The sequence below is a fragment of the Lampris incognitus genome, chromosome 1, assembly GCF_029633865.1.
Source record: "Lampris incognitus isolate fLamInc1 chromosome 1, fLamInc1.hap2, whole genome shotgun sequence".
Classification (NCBI taxonomy): Eukaryota; Metazoa; Chordata; class Actinopteri; order Lampriformes; family Lampridae; genus Lampris; species Lampris incognitus.
This window is the reverse complement of record NC_079211.1, coordinates 137,640,166-137,663,428: the sequence shown is the minus strand read 5'-3', so window position 1 is coordinate 137,663,428 and position 23,263 is coordinate 137,640,166. Positions and strand designations below refer to the sequence as shown.

The 23,263-nt window shown below is 42.7% G+C and overlaps 1 protein-coding gene across 1 annotated transcript; it reads right to left on the bottom strand.

The window, feature by feature from the left end:
- Window positions 1–22,928, bottom strand: nol6 (nucleolar protein 6 (RNA-associated)). Its single transcript, XM_056285147.1, has 26 exons — window positions 22,819–22,928; window positions 22,410–22,625; window positions 21,935–22,051; window positions 21,605–21,784; window positions 21,297–21,465; window positions 20,894–21,028; window positions 20,570–20,733; window positions 19,806–19,926; window positions 19,593–19,651; window positions 19,354–19,455; window positions 19,132–19,247; window positions 18,273–18,450; window positions 16,447–16,569; window positions 15,595–15,743; window positions 10,798–10,873; window positions 8,332–8,472; window positions 7,935–8,052; window positions 7,042–7,196; window positions 6,682–6,845; window positions 4,691–4,843; window positions 4,436–4,533; window positions 4,144–4,268; window positions 1,411–1,500; window positions 938–1,138; window positions 569–670; window positions 1–388 (listed from the first exon to the last, which is right to left on the bottom strand). Exons 1-26 carry the CDS (start codon window positions 22,855–22,857, stop codon window positions 239–241), a joined length of 3,441 nt encoding a protein of 1,146 aa, XP_056141122.1. The 5' UTR covers window positions 22,858–22,928; the 3' UTR covers window positions 1–238.
- Window positions 22,929–23,263: the final 335 nt, after the last annotated feature.

Sequence of the window (23,263 nt, the reverse complement as noted above, 5' to 3'; positions counted from 1 at the left end):
TCAAGTGTGCATTTATTAGAAATGGCACTGTTCCCCAAAGAAAAATAGAAATAAAAAAAAATCCAAGGCTAGTCCACAACAAGTTCCTAAACTAATACAAAACGTTTAAGTGTATTTTTTATTGTTTCAATAGAGGAAAATAGTGATTCTGTTATACTATCCTTGGTACAAATGTCCACAATCCAGACCACATGTATGGACCATACATTAGACTGTTTCTGCCATTGGTGTGTGTTGTCTAGACTGCCCATCTCTCTGTCCTTGCCTCCACTGATTTAACCAGGCCCTTCCCCATGATCTGAAAGTCCTCCAGAATAGCCTCTATGTTTGGAACAGTATGAACCGTGTCCCCGGTCACCTTCACACACCGAGCGGACATCTGTGATGTCTGCGTGATGACAACAGAGAAGTGGGAATGTGTTATGGAGATGCAAGCAACATTGAGGAAGTAAGATAGGATAGCAGCGTCAACAGAACAAGTTGCTGCTTGTTATCTTTACCAAAAAGGCGACAACATTATTTTCTATTTTGATGCTTTTAGAAATGTGCCACCTATCATGGCCCATACCTTGAAGGGAACTGGACTGAAGGCCTTTGGCTTCCACAAAACTGAAATCACTGTTCCACCATATGGATCACAGAAGAAAAGGGCAAGGTCTCCAAATGATTCCTGGGAATGAGAGAGTTGGCGGAATTGAAGCACTTACACGAAACAGCAAACATTCAGTCAAGTTGCTGCATGTCTAACAGCACTGTTGATCTTTCCCATACACCACCAAATCGATCACCAGAATTACCACAGAACCGTGTAGCAGGTCTAGATATGCTTTTAGAAGGAGAAGCTTTATCACTGCAATCTTTACATGTTGTGTCTGCCCAACATTTTTATTTCTTTGGAAGACAAAGACAAAACACAAATACAAGCAGCAGATCTCACCCGAAGCTCTGTTAGGTAATGTGATACAGGGTTGTAGTCAATCACGGGCAGTGCCCCTCCAGAGTGGGCCACACTGCCAGTCATGGTGCCCCTGTTGAAAGTGACTGGAGGAGGGTCTACCGCCTGGCTGAGCAGGGGAACCTGCTTGGGATTCAGGTGGATCAACACATCATAGGCGTCCAGCGGAGGTCGTATGGCCACCTACGCAGAAGCACGCAAATTGAAGTGAGAGTGACGAAACAAATAGCCACTCAACCAAAGTCAATCCAGTTAGTACAGGGGTCACGCACAGAGTGGATTGCTTAATAACTGAGCTCTTAATCATGCGTGTATGTATGTTTGTTTATGCATGCGTGTGTGTATGTACATAAGTAGACAAAGGAAAGGACAGTCATACTCACTTCGAGTGACTGCTGATGATGGTATGTGTATGTAAGGATATATGTATGCATGTCTGTGCATGTTCTACGGACCCTGACATCCTGTATCTGGCCGTCATCCATCAGCTGAAGTTCCAGGACCTTGAGACTCTCTGCTGCCACCATCACCACACGCTGCAGCATCTGAGGAACAAGCACAAACACTACTGCTTATGCAAAGAAGCACACACAAACAACATCACATTTGATGTTTTAATAATCATGGTCTGTTCATATGCACTTGACAAACGTTACCTATGAATCAGAGAAGCTACTGCACCAGGATATTGTATTGGGGTAGATCTATTGCTATGATAACTGCCTACTACCTCTTCTCCAAAATCATATTTTGTACTATTTAGGCCCCCCCCTTTTTTTTTTGGATCCTCCACCCCAATATTTTTCTCCCCAATTGTACCTCTTTCCAATTACCCCACTCCTCCGAGCTGTCCCGGTTGCTGCCCCCCCCCAATCCGGGGAGGGCTGCAGACTACCACATGCCTCCTCCGATACATGTGGAGTCACCAGCCACTTCTTTTCACCTGACAGTGAGGAGTTTTGCCAGGGGGATGTAGCGCGTGGGACAGTCACGCTATTCCCCCCCCCAGTTCCCCCTCCCCCCGAACAGGTGCCTCGACCGACCAGAGGAGGCGCCAGTGTAGTGACCAGGACACATACCCACATCCGGCTTCCCACCCCCAGACACGGCCAATTGTGTCTGTAGGGACGCCCAACCAAGCCGGAGGTAACACGAGATTTGAACCAGCAATCCCCCATGTTGGTAGGCAATGGAATAGACCACGATGCTACCCGGACGCCCCTTTTTAACAAACTTGGTATGTAAGGTCTTGAGGACATGAACAAAGTCCTTGTAAGCTTTGAATGAATTTTGCATTAAATAACGTTGTCGTCCTGATCAAACCTGATTTTAGCTTTTTAAAACAAAACCTAACATTTTTACTATACTAGACAGTCCTCTAATGTGTCCCCTATGAAGCCAATCCTACAACAGCTGTACTGTGATTTACTGAACGTCTTTGCCTTTTTGTCCAAACAGCACTTTAATGTTTTAGGCTACAGTCTTTTCTGGAACTGCTCTCATGTCTCTCAGAAATGACTGTTCCTTCAACCAATTTGATTAAAATGTTCTGAAGCCATGAAAGATACTATTCTTGTGAGTACAATAGCTGGTACAAAGGCTGCTGCTAGACAGCCGAGCAGGAGTATCACAGCATTATGTGTTCACATTAGGAAAATTAAATTTCATTCAAACATTTATGAAGCTTTTTCAATTATAATTAGATGTGGCACAAGATTCTGACTCATTACATGTATGATGCAACACCTGATTAGGACATATTCAGATTTCCCATTTTAATTAACACCCTAGTTACTTTAAAAAGGTGCTTTTATTCACTATACAATAAGCGGGCATGTTATTTTGATGGAAAAATTAACCAAACTTACGAAAAACGCAACACAGAGTTAACCACAAACTATCTCTTATATCTGATTTAGGCATAATAGACTGCACTAAGGATGACGTCTGTGTCAGGACGTCAGACAGGGTCGAGTGCCAGCCCCCCCCCCCGTTATGATTATAAAGGGAGATGGAGGGTCAAGACAGAGAGGCTCAGAGTTTCCATTGGCTTCTAGTGGAGTGGGGAGGGAGAGCACAGGACAGGAACCTTATTTGGGTCAATGAAGCACTATGGGGGGCTGGTGTGTCAACCTTCTCTCTGTACTACTGTGTGCTGCGGGGCTCTTTTACAGCGATGGTCTCGCCCAAAAAGAGGATTTGAAATCAAGATATTTAGCTTTTTTCACTTCCACAGAGGGCAGCAATGAAAAACAACTGGTGAGTTAATAGTTCATGAAACGTTTTTTTCTTGAAAACGCATAATGTCAGAAGAAAAGAAGTAAAATTAGTGAGCTTATTTATTAAATGGCTGCAATGATGGTTACAAATATAAACTTTTTGACATGACAGCCTAAATTCTGATTCTGATCAGTGATGTTTTACCATGTCTATAGAATCACAAACTTTCTAATGGTAATTTTAGTGAGCATTAAAATGATAAAGAACACTTAATAGCCCAATGTAAGTTATCAGTTGAATATTGGAATTTCGATGATTATTCAGATAACGCAGAGAATGTATTATTTCCAGATCGGTGACTTGCAACGGGTTCTGGACAGACTGAAGAACATCAAATTTCCATCTCTCGAAAAAAAGCTTAGTTACCTGCCTTTGGTATGTGATGTAAGAATGAAGTCAATTTGAACAAGAATAAAATGTAAATCGAACTAACTTCTGCATGCATCTAGTTAAATTCATTAAGGTCAAGGTCACATCTTTGAAGAGAAAAATTTCATCTTACAATATTATTTGCTATACAATGCATGTCTAAGGCAAGGTTGTCACTCATAATTAACAAATAACAGTTACTGTGTTTTATTATTATTTAATTTGCATTATTATGTGTTTGCATATCCCTTAAGTGTAACCCGGGAGAACAGTGTGCTGTGAGGCGAGGCTCCAGGATCGGGAAACTGTGTGACTGCTCTCTGCCAAGGACATGTAACTCTTTTCTACACCGCTGCTTGTGAAGTTTTTTTTTTTGTGTGTGTGTGTCTACTCCGTTTACAAAGTCATGTTGACTTTAAATGTAAAAAAAATAATAAAAAGCAAACTTATATATAAAAAAAAAGGTCGTGGTCTGTTGACATCACTAAATTGCCTGTGGATTATCAGTGCTTTGTTTTTGTGCATGTGTGTCCTCTGACCTGTATGCTAGGTGCTCTCTTGGTCCACAGAGACAGCTTCTTGTCTTTGGGCGTTGCTATAAACATGACAGGCAGAGACTCTCGGGAGGCCAGGAAGTCATTCTTGATTTCTGTGTAGTCGGCCGCTACACGTGACAGAGAGGAAAAGGTAACTCGCCATACAAACAGTAACAAACAGTTGCACATGGGTATGGAGCGCTGAATTATTTTGGGGGTTAAATACAGAAAGCGATCTAGGCATGTTTGTGTAACAAAGAGATTGAGTTTTTGTGGTGTGTGTGCATAGACGTGCCTGTGAGCTGGTTGTTGAGGTTGACTACCAGGGGGTTGTTCCTCCAATCAAAGGAGGAGAGCAGATGGAGGAAGCGGAGGAAGCCCACCTGAGGAGAACTGAGCCAGCGAGAAAGAAACAGAAAACAATAAATAACATTACCCACTGATAAAACATCCGTTCACATGACCTACTGAGAGAATAAATGGAGGTCAAAGAAATGCGCATGAATTGATGAGTCAGAGGGTGGAGCAGGACTGATAGAGCGATGGTTACCAGGGAGGAGTGAACGGTGCCGGCTGCAGGAAGAGCGACGCCACCATAAGGTCTGTTGTGTCGTCTGTGATGTCGTCACTGAAGAGCTGGGCCCCGAGCCAACGTTTGGCCAAGCGACACACGGCTCCGAAACATGAGTGCTGCTGCTGGAGCCTGCCATGCACCACACAGAGGTCACATGTGGATGACAGGAAGTTAAGAGAGGGTTAAAGAGAAGGACGCAGTAGTGGTGGTAAATAAAAGATGATAAAAATAAAGAGGTTGACGTGGTGAAAAGGGGGGAACAGAATATTAAGAGCATCAAACTAAGGAAGCAAAACTGAAGCAATGCCTTTGAATAATGAAAATGGGGCCAGTGATACTTGGGGGGGGTGGGGTGGAAAACTGCTTGTGTGAAAGTGATTATATTTATACAATATCATAATGATACTACTACTACTACTTTCGGCTGCTCCCATTAGGGGTTGCCACAGCAGATCATCTGTTTCCATTTCTTCCTGTCTTCTGCAATATTATATACAATATTATAATGATATAGCTCCTGGATTTGTTAGTTATTGGTAACCATATACCACAGTCCTACATAGATCCTGCGTATGCTACATACAGATGGTAGTCTGGGAACCAGACGAATCTGCAAGCTCACGTTTTACATTTGCTCTGGCAGATACATCTGGCCAACCTCCTGTTCGGACAGATTTCCAGCCGACCTGGAACAGTTTATCTAATATGGGGCGGCTTTGATACGATGACGTACTTATTTTTTTTCTTTCCCACCTGCAATCCGGGAACTCTGCCTCTAGTACTCGTTTCCTCCGTTGGTTAAAGTTAAGGCTAGCCAATCAGAGGCAGAGTAGGGGCAGGTCTTCCCGGAATGCGGATGGGGGAAAAAATAACGCTGACATACAGAGGAGCGCCGTATGCTGCCGCTGATGTGGACCGGTCTGTTGAAGCCTCTATCACGACAGTATTCAATGAACTGGATGGTATACATTTTCTAAAAGGATAACAAACAACTCCACTTAAAGATTTTGTTGATAAGAAAGATGTGTGTGCCGTATTGCCGTACTCCCGACAGGATTTGGTAAAAATTTAAGCGATACGTGACAAGCTTCCTTGCTCTGATTGGTTGTGGGTCTATCCAATTGCATCCAGAGGCATTCTGGTCCGCGCCCGTTGATATTGCCCCTTGGAAATTGAAAATGAACTGAGAGGTGCCAATACAGATGGTTTCAGACCCTTAAACACAAAGCTAAAAAAAAAAAAAAACAAAGAAAAAACTCGTAACAACATGGGACCCTTTAACAACTTGACACCCCCCCCCCCATTTTCTCTCCAATTGTATCCAGCCAATTACCCCACTCTTCCGAGCCATCCCGGCCACTGCTCCACCCCCTCTGCCGATCCGGGGAGGGCTGCAGACTACCACGTGCCTCCTCCTATACAAGTGGAGTCGCCAGCCGCTTCTTTTCACCTGACAGTGAGGAGTTTTGCCAGGGGGACATAGCACGTGGGAGGATCACGCTATTCCATCTAGTTCCCCCTCCCCCCCGAACAGGTGCCCAGACTGACCAGAGGAGGTGCTAGTGCAGTGACCAGGTCACATACCCCCATCCGGCTTACCACCCGCAGACACGGCCAATTGTGTGTGTAGGGACGCCCGACCAAGCCGGAGGTAACACTGGGATTCGAACCGGCGATCCCTGTGTTGGTAGGCAACGGAATAGACCACCATGCCACCCGGACGCCCCCACATCTTGATTATTTCACCAGTACTCTTCAAATGATTCACTTGAAACTCATTCGCAAATGAATTACTGATAATGAAACTGTCATTCCCTTTCCCACTGCACTGAAATAAGAAATCATAATGGCTTCAACATTAACAGCAAACAAACATGTTGCCAATGCACAGACACAGACACACACAACACACACACACACACACACACACACAGGGTGTAGCTTTTTCTGTTCGCCGTTATCCTTACCCATGTAGAGTGCTGGTTAGTAGAGGCCTGTGTATTGTGGCCATCTCCAGAGCCTGAGCTTCCTCATTGTCCCTGAGCACCAGCAGCCCCTGTGCATTCACACTCTCCCTCAGCACTTGGGGCTCACGGTGGTATGCTACCTGGATACGGAAAGCCAAACCATCCTAGATATAGGAAAAACATTAAATGCATTTCAAAAAAAATTTTTGACCTTCAATAAAAAAAAACAATGGTATGCCACTAAATTATTTTGGCATACTACAACCTTATGAGATGCTAAACATTTGTTTCACAGTCTCCCTTTTACAATCATCTGCACAAGCACACATGTGAGTGCACACACAGACACACTAAATGTACCTTCCAGACATCCAGGTGCGTGGGACATGGCTTGACGGTGTAGTGATGGTGCTTGTTGAGTAATTGTCCAAGGTTGATGTGGAAGGCAGCTTTGATGTGGCGGATGGCGAGGCGGTCGTTAGGCCACTTTCCACTGCCCTCCATGTGACAGATCACTACCACAAGAGGATGACTGGCATATTACTGTGGTATTTCCTTGGGCTAAATATCTGTTAAGGTCTGAATGAGCTCCCTTATAAAATAACAGCTGATGTCAAATCCCCGTTTAAGAAGACAGATTTTGCAAAATCATCTATTACATTTACTTAGCTTGAGGTCTAATCATCATGACATGAGACGAACTTATGGAGAGATTGTGCTTTACTGACCAACTGAAAGGTAGTTTAGGTGATAAGTTAAATCAAATGAATTCCTATTAATGTTTTCCAATGGACAGGGATTCAACAACCTTTAGCGGTATTAAGGATATGATTTCTATTCTGGGGTGTATAATACAATGTTGGCATTTTTTTATGCTAAACAGCAACAAATGGCACTGCAACATTCGACTTTCTGATGGTGATTAAACAATCTAGCAACCACTTAACAGAAGAAAAAAACTGAATTAGTAATTAATAGTTAAAAACCTAGCTGTTGCAATATCTGCAGCTGTGAAAGGGATTTATGCTTGCAGCAAGAACACAGATTCATAATTTTTTAAAAAGTCAACGTGTATAAATAAAGACAAAAGAATAACTTTCTATAGTTGAAATGGACTAAATCTACCTATTATTAATGGGTATTTTTCACTGGTATTTTACCAGGTGAACCCCCACTAAAGCCATTAACTAGGCACTCCGTTAGCAAACACACTAGCACCATTTAACTTTTTCCTGAAAGATGAAGTTACTTACCTGTGATGGGGGTGATATAGGCAGGGCATGGTTTATCCTCCTTCGGCACCAAGGATCGGGCAATCTTTTCTCTGTCAAAAAATGAGTAGTCCAACTTCAGTGGTACAGGGGGAAAGACCTACACAAGACAAAATGTCAACAAATTAATGAAAAGGTTTAATTTATCATGAAATTGTCAACAAATGTATCATTGTATAAGGCAAAGAAATCATCTTCATAGCATAACATACCTGGAACCAGAGTTACCTCAAATTGCAGTGATGCTCAATTTAGCACAAAGCCCTAGCAAGAACAGCACCAGGCCACGCATAACAACAAAACAACACATACACCACTGCTACTACTACTACTAATAATAATAATAAAAATAATAATAATACTAAAAACAGAATGTGACCTGTGTGTATCTCAGGGCTGGGTGGGCTCCTTGCACAGAGGTTATCGTCAGAGGAAGACCCTCCAGTCCCCACAGTTTCCTACTCAGGTCATCATAAGACTGAACCACTTTCAAACTCTCCTCCTCTCCAGTACTCAGGACCTGAGGGCACAGTATAATCAGAATCAGTTTAATTTGGCCAAGTATATGTAGGCCTACACCTACAAGGAATTTGACTCCAGTTCCTCCATTGCTCTCCATAGACATACAGCTAAAACAAAGACAACACGCTAAACATAAACATTTAACTATGTACAGATACAGATGTATATACTAAGTATATATAGGCTATATAGACTTTTTCATACATATATGAAAATGTATATATATATATATGCATGTATTTTCATAAATATGTATTACACACACACAGAAAAACAAAGACAAACAAACATTTAAATACAATGTACAGATATAGATGTATATAAAATTATGTAGACTATACAGACTTTTTGTATACATCTATAGGTGTATATAAAAAGTATATACATATAGTATATCACAGAAAGTTGACTCAGTTCATCTGAACACAACATTTATTGAGAGAGAAACATTTCATCACCTGTCTAAGTGACCTCTTCAGTCTCAACTGACTGCAGGTATCCCCACCCTTATAAACAATACAGTGGCACAAGGACTGAAAACGATCGCTTTTATATGCAAATTGCAATGAGCATTAATTAGAGACTTCAATAGAAATGTGTACTATTCACGGAGGATTTGGGAATGGTTGTAATCACAGCATTGTAAGATGGCGACTGATGTGCTCTTAGCCCCCCCGGCTCAGGGATGGTCGTTCCCACTTCACATAGATGGCCTCTTTGACTCCCCGTTAAAACCAGCATTCCTCCCTATCAAGTGTGTGCAGGCCAGTGATCACTCTTTCAAGGATGAGGATGTGCACACACTTGATAGGGAGGAATGCTAGTTGCTACATTATATTGCTGTTTGTGCCGGGGGACCCAATCCTTGGGGTCGACCAATATTTGGCACAGCATGATTTGGGGTGTGAAAGCAACTGAGACGTGGTGTTTGGAAAATACACGTCTCAACTTTTCCGACACTCTGGCCACATACGGAATCACCACTGGTTTATGCTCAGGCAGCTGTTGTCCTTCTCCTCTCTTCCATCAGCTTGTGCACTGTTGGGGCATCTTCCTGGCAACCACTGCCATTACCATTCCCTAGTCCTCTGTGAACAGTACACATGGCCATTGAAACTCTAGTTAATGGTCACAGCAATTTGCATATGACAGCAATCGTTGTTTTCGGTCCTTATGCCACTTATTGTTTATGAGGGTGAGGATACCTGCAGTCAGTTGCGACTGAAGAGGTCACTTAGATGAATGATAATAATAATCATCATTACATTTATATAGCGCTTTTCTAGACACCCACAGCGCTTCACATTGAAGGGAGTAACAATTCAGCCACCACCAGTGATGAAACATGTCTCTCTCAGTAAACGCTATATGTCCAGATGAACTGATTCAACTTCCTGGGATTTTCCTACCTGGATTATCTATCTATCTATCTGTCTGTCTGTCTGTCTGTCTGCCTATATTTTTTCCAGAAACCGTCAATGGTGTTGATAAAAGCGCTCAACAAATGAGGAGTGGAATATCAATATGGATGTCAGAAAAAAAACAACTTTTAATACATCGCAGTACAAGCTTGTTTCATGTGCCGCCAGCTGATGAGTGCACAACGCATGAAACAAGCTTGTCCTGTGATGTATTAAAAGTTTCTTTTCCTGCATCTATGTTGATATATATATTCATTGACAGCTGATGATTGCTTATGGCATGAAACAGGCTTGTACTGTCTCATAAAGAATTTACTTGACTCACTGGATTATTTTGCTCCTTATTTGTTGAGCGCTTTCCCTACCGTTGAGTTTTTCTTTTAATAAAGTTATACATAATCAAGTTAGTCAAGTAACTAACTGGATTATTTGCTCCTTATTTGTTGAGCACTATCCCTACTGTTGAGTGTTTTAACAGTTATATATATATAGCATTTTTTTTCCTGAACCCGTCAATGGTGTTTTTAGTTTATATATTTATATAACTTTGTTAAAAGTGTGTGATTGACTGACAGCTGATGATTGCTTATGGCATGAAACAGGCTTGAAGTGTCTCATAAAGAATTTACTTGAATATATCTTTAATTGACAGTACAAGCCTGTTTCATGCCATAAGCAATCATCTACCGTCAATCTGTCAATTGACAGCTCACATAAAATGCAACTTGATTGACTGACTGATTGATAAATGCGTATCACACAAACACACACACACACACACACACACACACACTTAGATGGATAGATAGATCGATATAGTGCTCAAACGACAGCAGTGGGAAAGCACACTATTGCCCTCTTTTGGCCAACGATAGCAGTTGTTTTGTTTTTTTGTTGCCTACCGCACGTCCCACTGTGATGACGTCATCCACCATAGCCCCAACGTATCTCACACATTGTTCGGGGATATCTGCATGCCTAAGTATAAAAAGAGAAAGTAAACTCTTGAGTGAGTGCATATTAGTTATTTGACCAACTGGTGTTTTCTATCCGAAAAAGTACCCGGGAGCCACGTTACAGTTCGGTTAACGTTAACTATGCGATTTTAAAAGCACGCAGGGTGCAATAACACTCGGGACACCATGAAGCGTGGGAAAAAATGGAGTTCCGTGTGGGACTGCTTCAAACAGGAGGGCAACTTCGTTCGTTGTCGGAAATGTGACGCGGTATTGAAATACTGCGGAGGAGCCACCACGACCATGATGTACCACATCGGCAGGTACCACAACTCCGCGGCACCGGAGGAGCTCGACAAACCGACCGTCTCTGAAACCCGGTGTGTCCGAGAAGAAAGTGTGGTACAGGTGGTGGCCACAGAGAGCTTGCGGGTCCCTTCCGCCAACAGCGAACTACTTTGCATGGACACGGGCGGCAGGAAGCGACCGAGACGGAGTTCTGTCTGGGAAATCTTCGTTCGCGTGGATAACGAGGCGCACTGCACGCTGTGTGACACCAAACTGAAATACATGAGCAGCACCTCCAACATGATGCAGCACATCCGAAACAAGCACCCGCCGCTGGAGGAGGATAAACACGAGGTCGCACACTCCGAGGTAACCAGACTTGTATGCAGAATGATAGAAAAGGAAATGCTTCCCGTCAGCATTGTCGACGGCGATAGCTTGCGCGAACTGCTGACTTACATAGTGCGTAATTACAAAATGCCTTCGGCGGAAGACGTCTCACGCCACATCGAAGGTCATTTCCGAGAAAAAGCGTACGACCTTAAGAGTCAGCTAGCCACCGTCCAGACGCTGGCTGTGACCGCCAACTGTTGGACGGCGCACCCCAGTGAACGGTACGTCACCTTTACCTGTCACTTTTTCACCTCGGCCTGGGAGGTAAGGTCCGCAGTGCTGAAGACGCACTGCACGTCAGCCGGCGACACGAATAAAGACAGCTTCACGGAGAGACTCACTGAAACGGTAGAGGCCTGGGGGATCTCCGGGAGGGTGATTGCCTGCGTGCACAACAACGCACGGAATGTCCTGCACACGTGTGCCAGGGTCACCTGGGACACGGTTGTGTGCTTTGCCACCACCTTGCACTTCGCCGTTAGCGACGGGCTGACTGACAATCTGCTCAACGTCGTCGTCGCTGCTGGGGAGCTAGTAAAGCACTTCAACGACAGCTCCCTGGCCAGCAAAGCCCTGGAGATGAAGCAAGCTCAGATGCAACTGCCCAAGCACAAATTAATACAATCCAGCAAAGCCAGATGGGACACAATATGTGACATGTTTGAGCGGTTAGTGGAACAACGATGGGCAATAAAAGCTGTGCTGTCTGATCGCATGGTCACCAACCGTGAAGAAGCCCAGGCCGTTGAGATGGAAGATGATTACTGGCAAACAATTGAGGACATCACGCCTGTGCTGGCGACTCTGAAATGGGCTACATTGGCCGTGACTGCTGAGAAAGAAGTGTCCATCTCAAACATCTACCCCATCACATTCAGCCTACTGCAGACACACCTTACACCAAAACAGCATGACGCTAAACAAGTCTGTGATTTCAAGTTCAAGGTTCGGGAGTCATTGCGGGAACGTATGGAGGTAAGTTTAATCTTATGCCGACTTTCCATTTAGGCTATAGGTTAAATAAAGCCAACTATGATATTAGATTACCTGCCCTGTTGTTGAAAGAAAGACGATCACGCTTAGTATATACAGACTGCACTCTTACTATAGACTGCTGTTTACTGTATTGTCATTTCCTCATCACAGGTTGACTCCAGTGATCTGGCTTCCAAACCAGCTCTTATTGCCTCCATGCTGGACCCTCGGCACAAACATCTCAGCTTCCTTACACCAACGACCAGGCTGGCAGCCAAAGTTAAACTGCACGAAATGGCCTCAAAATTAGCTGTGGAAACAACTATTGTGGGGACCAAGACTGAAAAACAGGAGACATCGGTGACACCCCCTGTTAGCCAGGGGGCCATGTCACGACAGAAGGGCGGTGGTGTCAAACATGCAATGACGTTACTCCTTGGAGAAAACTACAGCTCCTACTCCAATGATTCCGAGGCACAAGTAGATTACTATTTAAGAGACATTTCACCGTCATTAGACATTAACCCTCTCGACTGGTGGAGGGTCAACGGCTCAAGATTCCCCAGCCTGGAAATTTTGGCAAGACAGTACCTGTGTATACCTGGGATATCAGTGCCTTCCAACCAAGTGTTCTCGGATGTTGGTCAGAAATTCGCAAGGATGTGTACACGAATGAGTCCAGAGCATGTGGATATGATGATGTTTCTGAACAAAAATGTGTGGCTTGGATAATAACCCCCATACAAGGCAGATATAGGTCTCATATCATTAAGCAAGAAAATGTGTGTGGTTGGTTGACAGCCTGTGGTATTTATCAATACACAGGGTTTAATTTAGCCGTCCCTTGTACCATTAAAATAATGCTTCCCATCTATTGATGTCAATTCATTTTTTACTAAACAGATCCTATTTGTTATTATCGTGATTAAAACAATTAATGAGGTATATCATGTCCATAGAATCCAAACAAAGCTAAATGTAATGAAAACATGTACTAAATTGATGCTGACATTGAATGGAAATGGGATTGGAATTCTACTACCATTTCCAAATTAAGGATTAATGAAAATAGACTTGTTATTTACAAGGATGTACCAATACAGGTATCGAATAACAGGCCAATATCAAGCTAAAATGACGTAGTGGTATTATAGATTTAACCCAAGACAAAAATCCAACACTAAAAACCATGAGCATCATGGCATAAAATAAAAGCAAAATTACATGTTGAAACCTTTTTTTCTTTGATTGGTGGGAAAAAATTTGATTTTACCTCAATTGTTTTACTCGTTGCCCCCAAACTAATGCTTAAAGTATAAACTGTTCAGCAAAAATCAAAGGAAGTTGAATCAGTTCATCTGGATACAACGTTTATGAGAGAAACAATTCATCACTCATCTGAGTGACCTCCTCAGTCTAAACTGGCTGCAGTTATCCCCACCCATATAAACAACAGTGGCATAACGACCGAAAACAATCGGTTTCATATTTAAATAAGTGTGACCATTAACTAGAGTTTCGATGGCCATGTGTACTATTCACAGAGGATTTGGGAATGTTTGCAATCACAGCATTGTAAGATGGCAGCAGATGCACTCTTAGGCCCCCTCCTCTCAGTTCAGGGATGGTCGTTCCCTCATCACGTTTCTCTCAATAGACGTCGTCTTCCGATGAACTGATTCAACTTCCTTTGATTTTCTTACCGGTATTATTGAGCACGCATAAAGACATTTTATTCAGCAAAAGTAATGGATCATATTAGTTCTCTATCCGCAGTGAAAAATTGCTATCTGTACATCCTTAGTTTCTACCATTCTTTGATTAATGTGTTCTTTAACACATTAACTGAAACCCTATAAAAAAAAGCACAAAACTGAACACTGACCTGTGTGCGCCACAAGCCTGGTTAAGTTTTAGTGATGCTAACACAAGCCATAGTGTCATGTTATGTTTCAGTTCAGTTTTGTATGTCATATGGGTATTCTTGACCTTGAAATAAACCATTCAGTGAATTTAGAAACCAAGCTGTATTGGATGACTATTGGCAGAAATAGATAGGAACAATTATTGCTTTTAATTATTACTTGTATGCCTGTCTTTACGCATGCTCAATAATCCAGGTAAGGAAATCAAAGAAAGTTGAATCAGTTCATCTGGACACAACATTTATAAACGTGTCCAGATGAACTGATTCAACTTTCTTTGACACTTGTATGCCTCCTCCACTTTTGCTGCCATAGCTATGGTTCTCTCTCATTTCAGTTGGTTTTGTAACTGCCCTTCTTGGCTGTGAATCTGGACCCCACTTTTTAAACTAGTAGTGGGCGTGGCTCTAAATCCAAGGCATCCAAGCTCTCCTAAGCTCTCTTCCCTTGCCATTGCATAAATCAGCTGCGAAATTTCTCCCTTCCTTATACTTCATCTATCATCAGTTAAAACACCCTCTCAGATATGACTTCCAGAGAACAGTTAAAAACGTGTACAATGTCAAATCTTGTTTTTCCAAAGTATTGATGCATGAGAATAAATAACAGAAGAAAGCAAGACTGATCGCTCACTTTATACCAGTTAGCATTTTTTTTTAAATTTTGATATACTCTTTTGATCCCCAAAGGGAAATTCTCTGCATTTAACCCATCCCACCTGTGCGGCTAAGAGCAGTGGGCAGCCGCCATGCAGCACCCGGGGACCAACTCCAGTTTGTCTCGCCATGCCTCGGTCAAGGGCACAGACAGGAGTACTAACCCTAACATGCATGTCTTTTTTGATGGTGGGGGAAACTGGAGCACCCAGAGAAAACCCACCGCAGTCGCGGGGAGAACATGCAAACTCCACACAGAGGACGACCTGGGATGACCCCCAAGGTTGGGCAACCCCAGGGTTCGAACCCAGGACCCTCCTACTGTGAGGCGACAGCGCGCCAACCACTGTGCCACCATGCCACCGGGAATTCATTCAGCTGTATAACTGTATAATGTATAAGCATATCTGACTAATTGGATTACTTGACTAGTTAGGTAATCAACACAATCTCAACATTACATGTGCTTCCTCTCTAAAAATGGAATGCCAAGGTATAATACGTACAGCTTTAGTAAGTGGGTGATTATCTGTTGAGGGACCAGCCTTTTTTGATAGGCGCTCTCTCCCGTCCATAGGACGGCCTCAGTGATGGCTCCATCTTGGAATCGCCGCAGCTCTGAGCGAGAGCCCCACAGCTGCCGAAACTCGGCTGCCTAGCAGAAAGACAAGGCGGCACTACAGTGAGCATGTGCATAAAGCTAAATGCTTATTCAACACCTAATGCCCATACACATAATGGATGACAAAGAAAACAATAGTAAAATGACAGGAAACTAGAACCCAATGAAATCAGTTTTCCCCCCCAAATTCTGTTTTACTTTTTCCAATTTTTGGTTCTCTATTTAATTCAGATTTGTATTTTCACCCATTTAAAAAAAAAAAAAAAAAGCTGTAAGAAAAAGCTTGTGTTATCAACTACAATAAAAAAAACATCCCATTTGAGTTCATTTTATTAATCTTGCATAACAGATACACAAAAGATTTATAGTGTCAGCAAAACGGCTGTCGTCCCAGTTCTTAAAGGATACTCTTCTGCCCTGAACTTTAGCCTTTTTTTATTTTAACTTCTGCATGACCGTCACATCAATTTTTTTTCTCGATCCCATACAACAATCCCATATGGACTTCATGAAAATTAGGTAGATTTGCAAACTTTCCAGGTGCAAATATTAAGTGCAAATACCAAGCCTGAAAAAGGTTCCGACAGTGTTAATTATGATTATGACCAACATATCCACTGTTTATTCATTGTGGCTATAATTTTGTTTAAAAATAAATTCCTTCAAATCTTGACATGGTCTAAGAGTCGTTCTCTGTAAATGCTATTGGACACAGCCACACAAAAATATTAAGTACCTTGGGGCTGTCTGCAGGTGGGCCTCTCTCCAGGACAGAGGATGCCAGTTCTGGTCTTAAGATCAGACCGAAGGAGAGTGGAGGCTGATCTTTGTGCTTTGGGGCTTCACTCTCCACTGACCACTGAGACAACAAACAAAATGTAAGGCAGTTAACTTCCCCAAATTAAATAATCAATAGAGGTTACAATTAATACTGGAATAATTTTTCTGTGACATGAATTAAGTGGTTCGTTTGACTGTAAGGATAGCTACAATGTGGTCTATATCAAAAGCCATTTATGTCACATGACACCAAAATTAAACATTTGATGTTTAATAAATTGCCATGCTTTACATATACTATCATAAGGGTTGAGCTATTAAGTGAGTAGGGATGGGTACCAAAACCCGGTATTAAGTGGGCACCAGTGCTAAATTCGTAAAGACTGTAGCATTGACTGTGTGCATAGCACGCATGCACACGCGCACACACACGGACCCAGAGCCTGCTCTTAGTGACAATGGCAGCAAGAACTAAACAGTCAAAGTCTGGTTATATTTCACTACAGTCAATGCTGACAATGCTCGTTGCCACAAGTGCAGCAAGTCTTTTGCATGCAAGGGTGGAAACACAAGCAATCTTTTGAAACATCTAGCAAATGTGCATCAAATACAGGCAGAGAAATGCAGTTTTTGACTGTCTAGCTTGAAGTTAATCTCTTGTTACCCCATCCACCTCAGGTATGTGATATAAGCTAACAGCCTAGAGCACACACAGAGCTAACTAAATTACACAAACATGGGTTGATGATTAAAAATAACACTGTCCAGACGTGAGAAAATAAAGCAATGGTAATTCTGTTTTTAATTTGTTTAATTTTTTCTCTTTAAAAAAATAACAAAAAGAACCGATAAGAGTACCAATAGAGTACCGGATCGATAAGTAGTATCAGTAAAGATAGTAGTGTAGTGACCTACTTGCAGGTTACATATTCACTATGCAGACCAGAAACGGTTCCTTTAAGACAGTGGGTTCAGGGGTTAGCAAGGGGGATTGTGGAGAGACACGAGGTTGAGGTTTTGATATTGTCAACTGTTCACTTAGAGTTAGTTGGAGGAAATAAACAACCCCACGGCTGTGTGGTCAAAAGGAGAAGGGGTCTCGTCTCCTTTCTTTCATCCTCCACAGTAGTACCGTTAACCGCCCCCCTTTCTCCCCAATTGTATCCGGCCAATTACCCCACTCTTCCGAGCCGTCCTGATCTCTGCTCCATCCCCTCTGCCGATCCAGGGATGGCTGCAGACTACCTCATGCCTCCTCCATGTGGAGTCGCCAGCCACTTTACATCTGACAGTGAGGAGTTTTGCCAGGGGGACGTAGTACGTGGGAGGATCATGCTACGCTACCCCCACCCCCCAAACAGACGCCCCGGCCGACCAGAGGAGGCGCTAGTGCAGCGAACAGGACACATGCCCACATCCTGCTTCCCACCCGCAGACACGGCCAATTGTGTCTGTAGGGACGCCTAACCAAGCTGGAGGCAACAAGGGGAGTTGAACCGGTGATCCCCGTGTTGGTAGACAACGGAATACACTGCCATGCCACCCGGATACTCGTACTGTTAAAATCTTAATGATACCCATTCCTAGAAGTGAGTTGAATCATTTTTTTCTTTAAAATTATTTATTGAGTGATTGAATCCCTCATTCGTTTGAGCATTCATAAATTGTTGTCCATCAAGGAAGACAGAAAAATAGTTATAAATTGAAGCTTTCAGTTTATACTCCGCTAATTACAAATTTGAAATCAATCAGTTCAGTTCTTTAATATCAAACATTACCCACCTCAGGGTCAGGAGATAGGGAGTGGGTGAGGAGATGAACCCTTTGCCCCAGTCCCTGCTGAAGGAGCGACAGAATAAAGGGGAGCGCGGTGTGGATGTAGTTTCCACTGTGGTCCATCAGCTCGCTAAGGAGTTTCAGTTTCTTACAGCTGGACTGAAGCTTGACCAGCCCACATAACCTGAAAAGGAAATGAGAAGAGCAAATCAGAAGGAACAATAGAACATGAGGGTGGGAAAGCGAAGTACAGACTGTAGAACGGCTATGCTGTGAAAAGAAAAAGCAAGAACCTGCAATGTCCAGGAGCAGCATCATCTAAGGATCATTCATGTGTTTAAGTTGCTTCTTCATCTACTGATAAGGAACTGTGACTACTGTGTGTTTGCTGGTGCCATGAATCCACGTGAAATATTCAGAATGCAAATAGGACACAGCAATCATCCGTCATAAAAAAAAAAGCTGAGCATGACACTGTGTAGTATAATAGAGCTACTGGAAAGGAATATGAATAGGGAATGAAGAGGGCAAAGAGAGATGAGCAAGAGAAGTTGGATGTATAAAATCTCAAAGAGGTAAGCAAAGGGTATGCATTTTGAATGGGTTTCAATGGTCAAGATTTAGAGAAACAAAAGGGTTTTGTTTGGCTGATCTGACAGACAGCAGATTACGCAAAGAAATTGACTTCACAGCTACACTTAGGTTTGTGAAAGTTGTGATTAAAAGGGCCAGTTGATGAAACTGCTCTTCTCCCATATCTCAATGTAAACTACAGTAGGTATGGAAATAAACTGACTGTGTGGTGTGCAACAGATGTTCCTAGATTTGTGTGATGGTTGTTAGAGATAATCAAACAGACACATACTGGAAAACATGGTCACTTGTCCTTATCATGGGTTTGGGGGTCATGAGGAGAGCATGGAACCCATCCACTGTGGGGTCATCCCAGAACTGCATTGACAGAGATGCTTCGTGCTGCACCTGAGGAACAATTTCGATGTTTTGAGATATTCAGAAAACCAATTACTAAAACACAACTCCCAAAGCAGATTTTGAATCACAACAGTAGAGTTTTTATATAGCGTACCTGTTTGTAAATACAGGCTGTCATGTCAGCGCACAAGTTTAGGTGTCCAGAGGGGTCAACAAACACGACCTGGAAAGCATTCTGAAACTCTGCAAGAGATGGCTAAAAGGCAAAAGAAAAAAAAAATTCCCTGGAAGTAATAAGGAGGTGCATACAAACTACTTTCACATGTTTCAGATTTAATCCAGATTACAATTTCCCCTCGGGGATAAATAAAGTATTCTGATTCTGATTCTTACAGCTGTTGAGTCTGCATCTTTTGCGAGAGTAATTCCATTTTCTGTCAGGTCCGTGGAAGCTGGGTTTGAAAAGATAAGACATGGACAGATTGCATAGTGCATAAAACAGTGATAATGACTATGAGACAATGAGCATCGTTAAGTACAAATCAAGTATGAACACATAGTAATGACTATTATATTAAAGTTGCACAAAAGGGAGGACTGACTCACACAAGAAATGCAGGCTGTTTCGAAGCAGCTGATAAGCTGTCATTGTGTTACTAACTCTGCGATTGGTCAGAAGGTAGGCCAACAGCATTGAACCTAGGAAGCCATTAAAACAGCCTGCACCCTGTGGGAAAAGAGTGGGATATAGAATTAAGACAAAAAAGAAGTAAATTATCACAAGACAGCTGAATACATTCGCTGAAAAGGCATAAGTCCACCCATTTTCTGAACCACTTATCCTGCACTCAGGGTCGCGGGGATGCTGGAGCCTATCCCAGCAGTCATTGGGCAGCAGGCAGGGAGAAACCCTGGACAGGCCGCCAGACTATCACACAGGGCCGACATACATACACACACACATATACACACACATGCGCGGACACACACACCTAGAGACAATTTAGTACGGCCGATTCACCTGACCTACATGTCTTTGGATTGTGGGAGGAAACCGGAGCCCCCAGAGGAAACCCATGCAGACATGGGGAGAACATGCAAACTCCACACAGGATGACCTGGGACGACCTCCAAGGTCAGACTACCCTGGGGCTAGAACCCAGGACCTTCTTGCTATGAGCCGACCGCACTAACCACTGCGCCACCGTGCCGCCGAAAAGGCATAAGTATGATGGCAATATGCAACAGGCCTAAAACTGTACATGTATGCAGTGACTCTATATGTATGTATGCTAACATGTCACAATCATTGCTCAAAATTACATTTGTTAAAAAGTTAAATTATATCAAGTTTACTGCATGATTCCTACCTGGTCAAGCTCTCTTTGTCTGAGCCATACTTTGAGTAAGGCCACTCCATCAGCAAAGGCTGGGCACTGGGAGCTGACAGCAGTAAGAAACTGTAGGTGAGCCCTAGACAGCAGGTCCCCGAGAACAGAGCTGTTGTAATGGGGGGTTGGAGGTTCACTGTGTTCTACATAAATATCAGGGACAAAAATATTAGTTATGACTGTTTCCCTCTTGAAAAGTGAGGGAGTACTGATATGTGATGTTGGGAAAATAATAAAGAAGAAAATACCTAATCAAAGCTATGTAGACAAGTCTCTTCAACTGTGCCAAGTTCAGGATCTTACCGGTTAGAGAGGTCTTCGAGTCGATGTACCACTCTGTCCTGACGTTATTCTTCTGGGGGTGGAAGCGGATGGGCTTAAAGAATCCAGGGGGAGGACAGGCATGGATACGCACAGTGAAGCTGGAAGAGTGTTTACCTGAAGAATGCAAACACATGTTTCAATGCACCCATAACCTGATTTAAAAAAAAACCAAAACAAATTCTAATTGAAAAGCATACATACAAATCAAAATGCAGTAAGAAAAATAAACAATGTTTGGCTTGCTTTACAAGCTCTTAAATATAAATGTAATTTATGACATTTTCGAAGAAAATTAAAAAGAAATTTAGAAAAACATCTAAAAAATGAAATCAAATAAAGAAGAATATGACATGTTCCTTGTTGCAGCTCAAGCAATAAATACCTGGAGGAGTCAAAAGTAGAAGGGGCTGAAGACGGTTCCCATGGAGACAGGAGTATCGCATAGATCCAATTTCAGGGGAGGTGCGCATATGCTGAGCCAGACCTGCCAGGTAAAGAGCCCTTTTCCTGGGATACCTCTGGTTCAGAGCATCCTTGTGGTGGAGGATATCCTGATGAAGCAAGATGAACACCCTATGATTACCAATGTCTTTGATCACCTCATATTTGCATGACTAACACAGGATGACCAATCTCTCTCAAGGCTTGAAGGTCTGTTTGCTTTGAGAGATCGAAGGAAGGGTGGCTTACAGCAGGGATTGTGACAGCCAGGTCCACAGAGAAACGTGGTTTTGTGCATGTGCCCAGAGGGTAGCTGCCTATTAAATTGACAGAAGCGGGAGGAGCCATGTGGAATTTGCCCTTGGATGCCTTGGGTACCAGGAGAAAAGGAACTTTTACTGTACCAGACAGCCAGGACAGATCACTCAGCTGGGGAGATGCAAGAACAACAAAGAAATTGGATCTTGTGAGAAGCTGACTGAACAAATGCAGTTTAAACTATCACTTGCAAGTGTTTTTTTCCTCACAAATCAATCCCCAATCATCGAGAACCTCTGACACTATCATGTATTACCATACCTCAACCTCCGGGGAATGTGGAACTGTTTGAAGCAGCTCAGTGATCGTCTGAATGAAGATATCGATTTGTTTTTTCCTATGTTCCTTCAGGGTCACTTCTTTTAGCAACTCTTCCATCTGTTATTAAAAATTGATTACAGAAGAGATGATTTAATTATGAGTGCAACACAGTTTTTTTGGAGTAATATTTGTGGGAATACTTGCAGTTACTATATGTATATCTAACTTTGTAAAAAGAAACACTCAACGGTAAGAAAAGTGCTCAACAAATAAGGAGCAAAATAATCCAGTGATTCAAGTAAATTAGAATTTACTTGAATCACTGGATTGTGTGCGTGTGTGTGTGTGTGTGTGTGTGTGTGTGTGTGTGTGTGTGTACCCACATGCCTGTGATCTTTTGTAATTACATTAATTGACCTTTTACCACGTACGTCCCTAATCTAGAGCACATCAAGTCTCGTGTGAGCAGAATTACCTGCATTTTGAGCAGGCTACAATGGAAAAGGTTTTCCGCCTCTTTCAACTGGCTTAGCTCCTCTGCTGTAGGGGGTCTGTACAGATCACGTCGGGACATTTTCACGGGACGAAAGACCATGTCCTCCCCACCATGCTCCTCGGGTTTACTACGTTTAGCTTTGGCATGGTCCCCGTTTTCCTTCTCCTTGTCGTGGCATGAGTCTGGCGCAGTCATCTGCGAATTGACAATCGCACCATACATAAAAAACTATACAAGCAAAAGCTTCATTTATTTCAACTTACAATGCAGGCAATGAAAGCTGTCAAAGCTGCTACTCGTGGAGTAAAAATCGGACTGTCAAGCAGCCATAGGAGTAATCGAGCATTTACTATGGCCGTTCGACAACATTGTGCGTTTCTATCCTTACCTCATCTGTGTCCTCTCCGAGTACCGTTTTCTTTTTCATATTTAATTTGCCAATAGAACGACAACGGTTTCTCTAACTTTGATTAATAGCGGTTGCCGATTACTTCCTCTACACGTGTGTGACGGGTGAACCGAACTTGCGAAAAACACATTTCTGATTGGTCGAGAAGTGACGTATTGAATGCTAATTGGCTCGCTACTCCTCGAGGGGTTCGACTTCCTAAGGTAGGTTGCACGAGCAAATATTCTAGCAATTGTAAAGATAATTTCAGGATTTTGGTAGTCAACTAAACAGTGTGGCGCCACAGTGTCACATTGTAGCGACTTATATATATATATATATATATATAGGAAGGAGAACCATGGTAAGTAAGCAGAAAGTGCAGTCACGTTATTTGATCGTTTAATTATAGTCTAACATGCCATGTTTTGTTATTCTGAGCTTT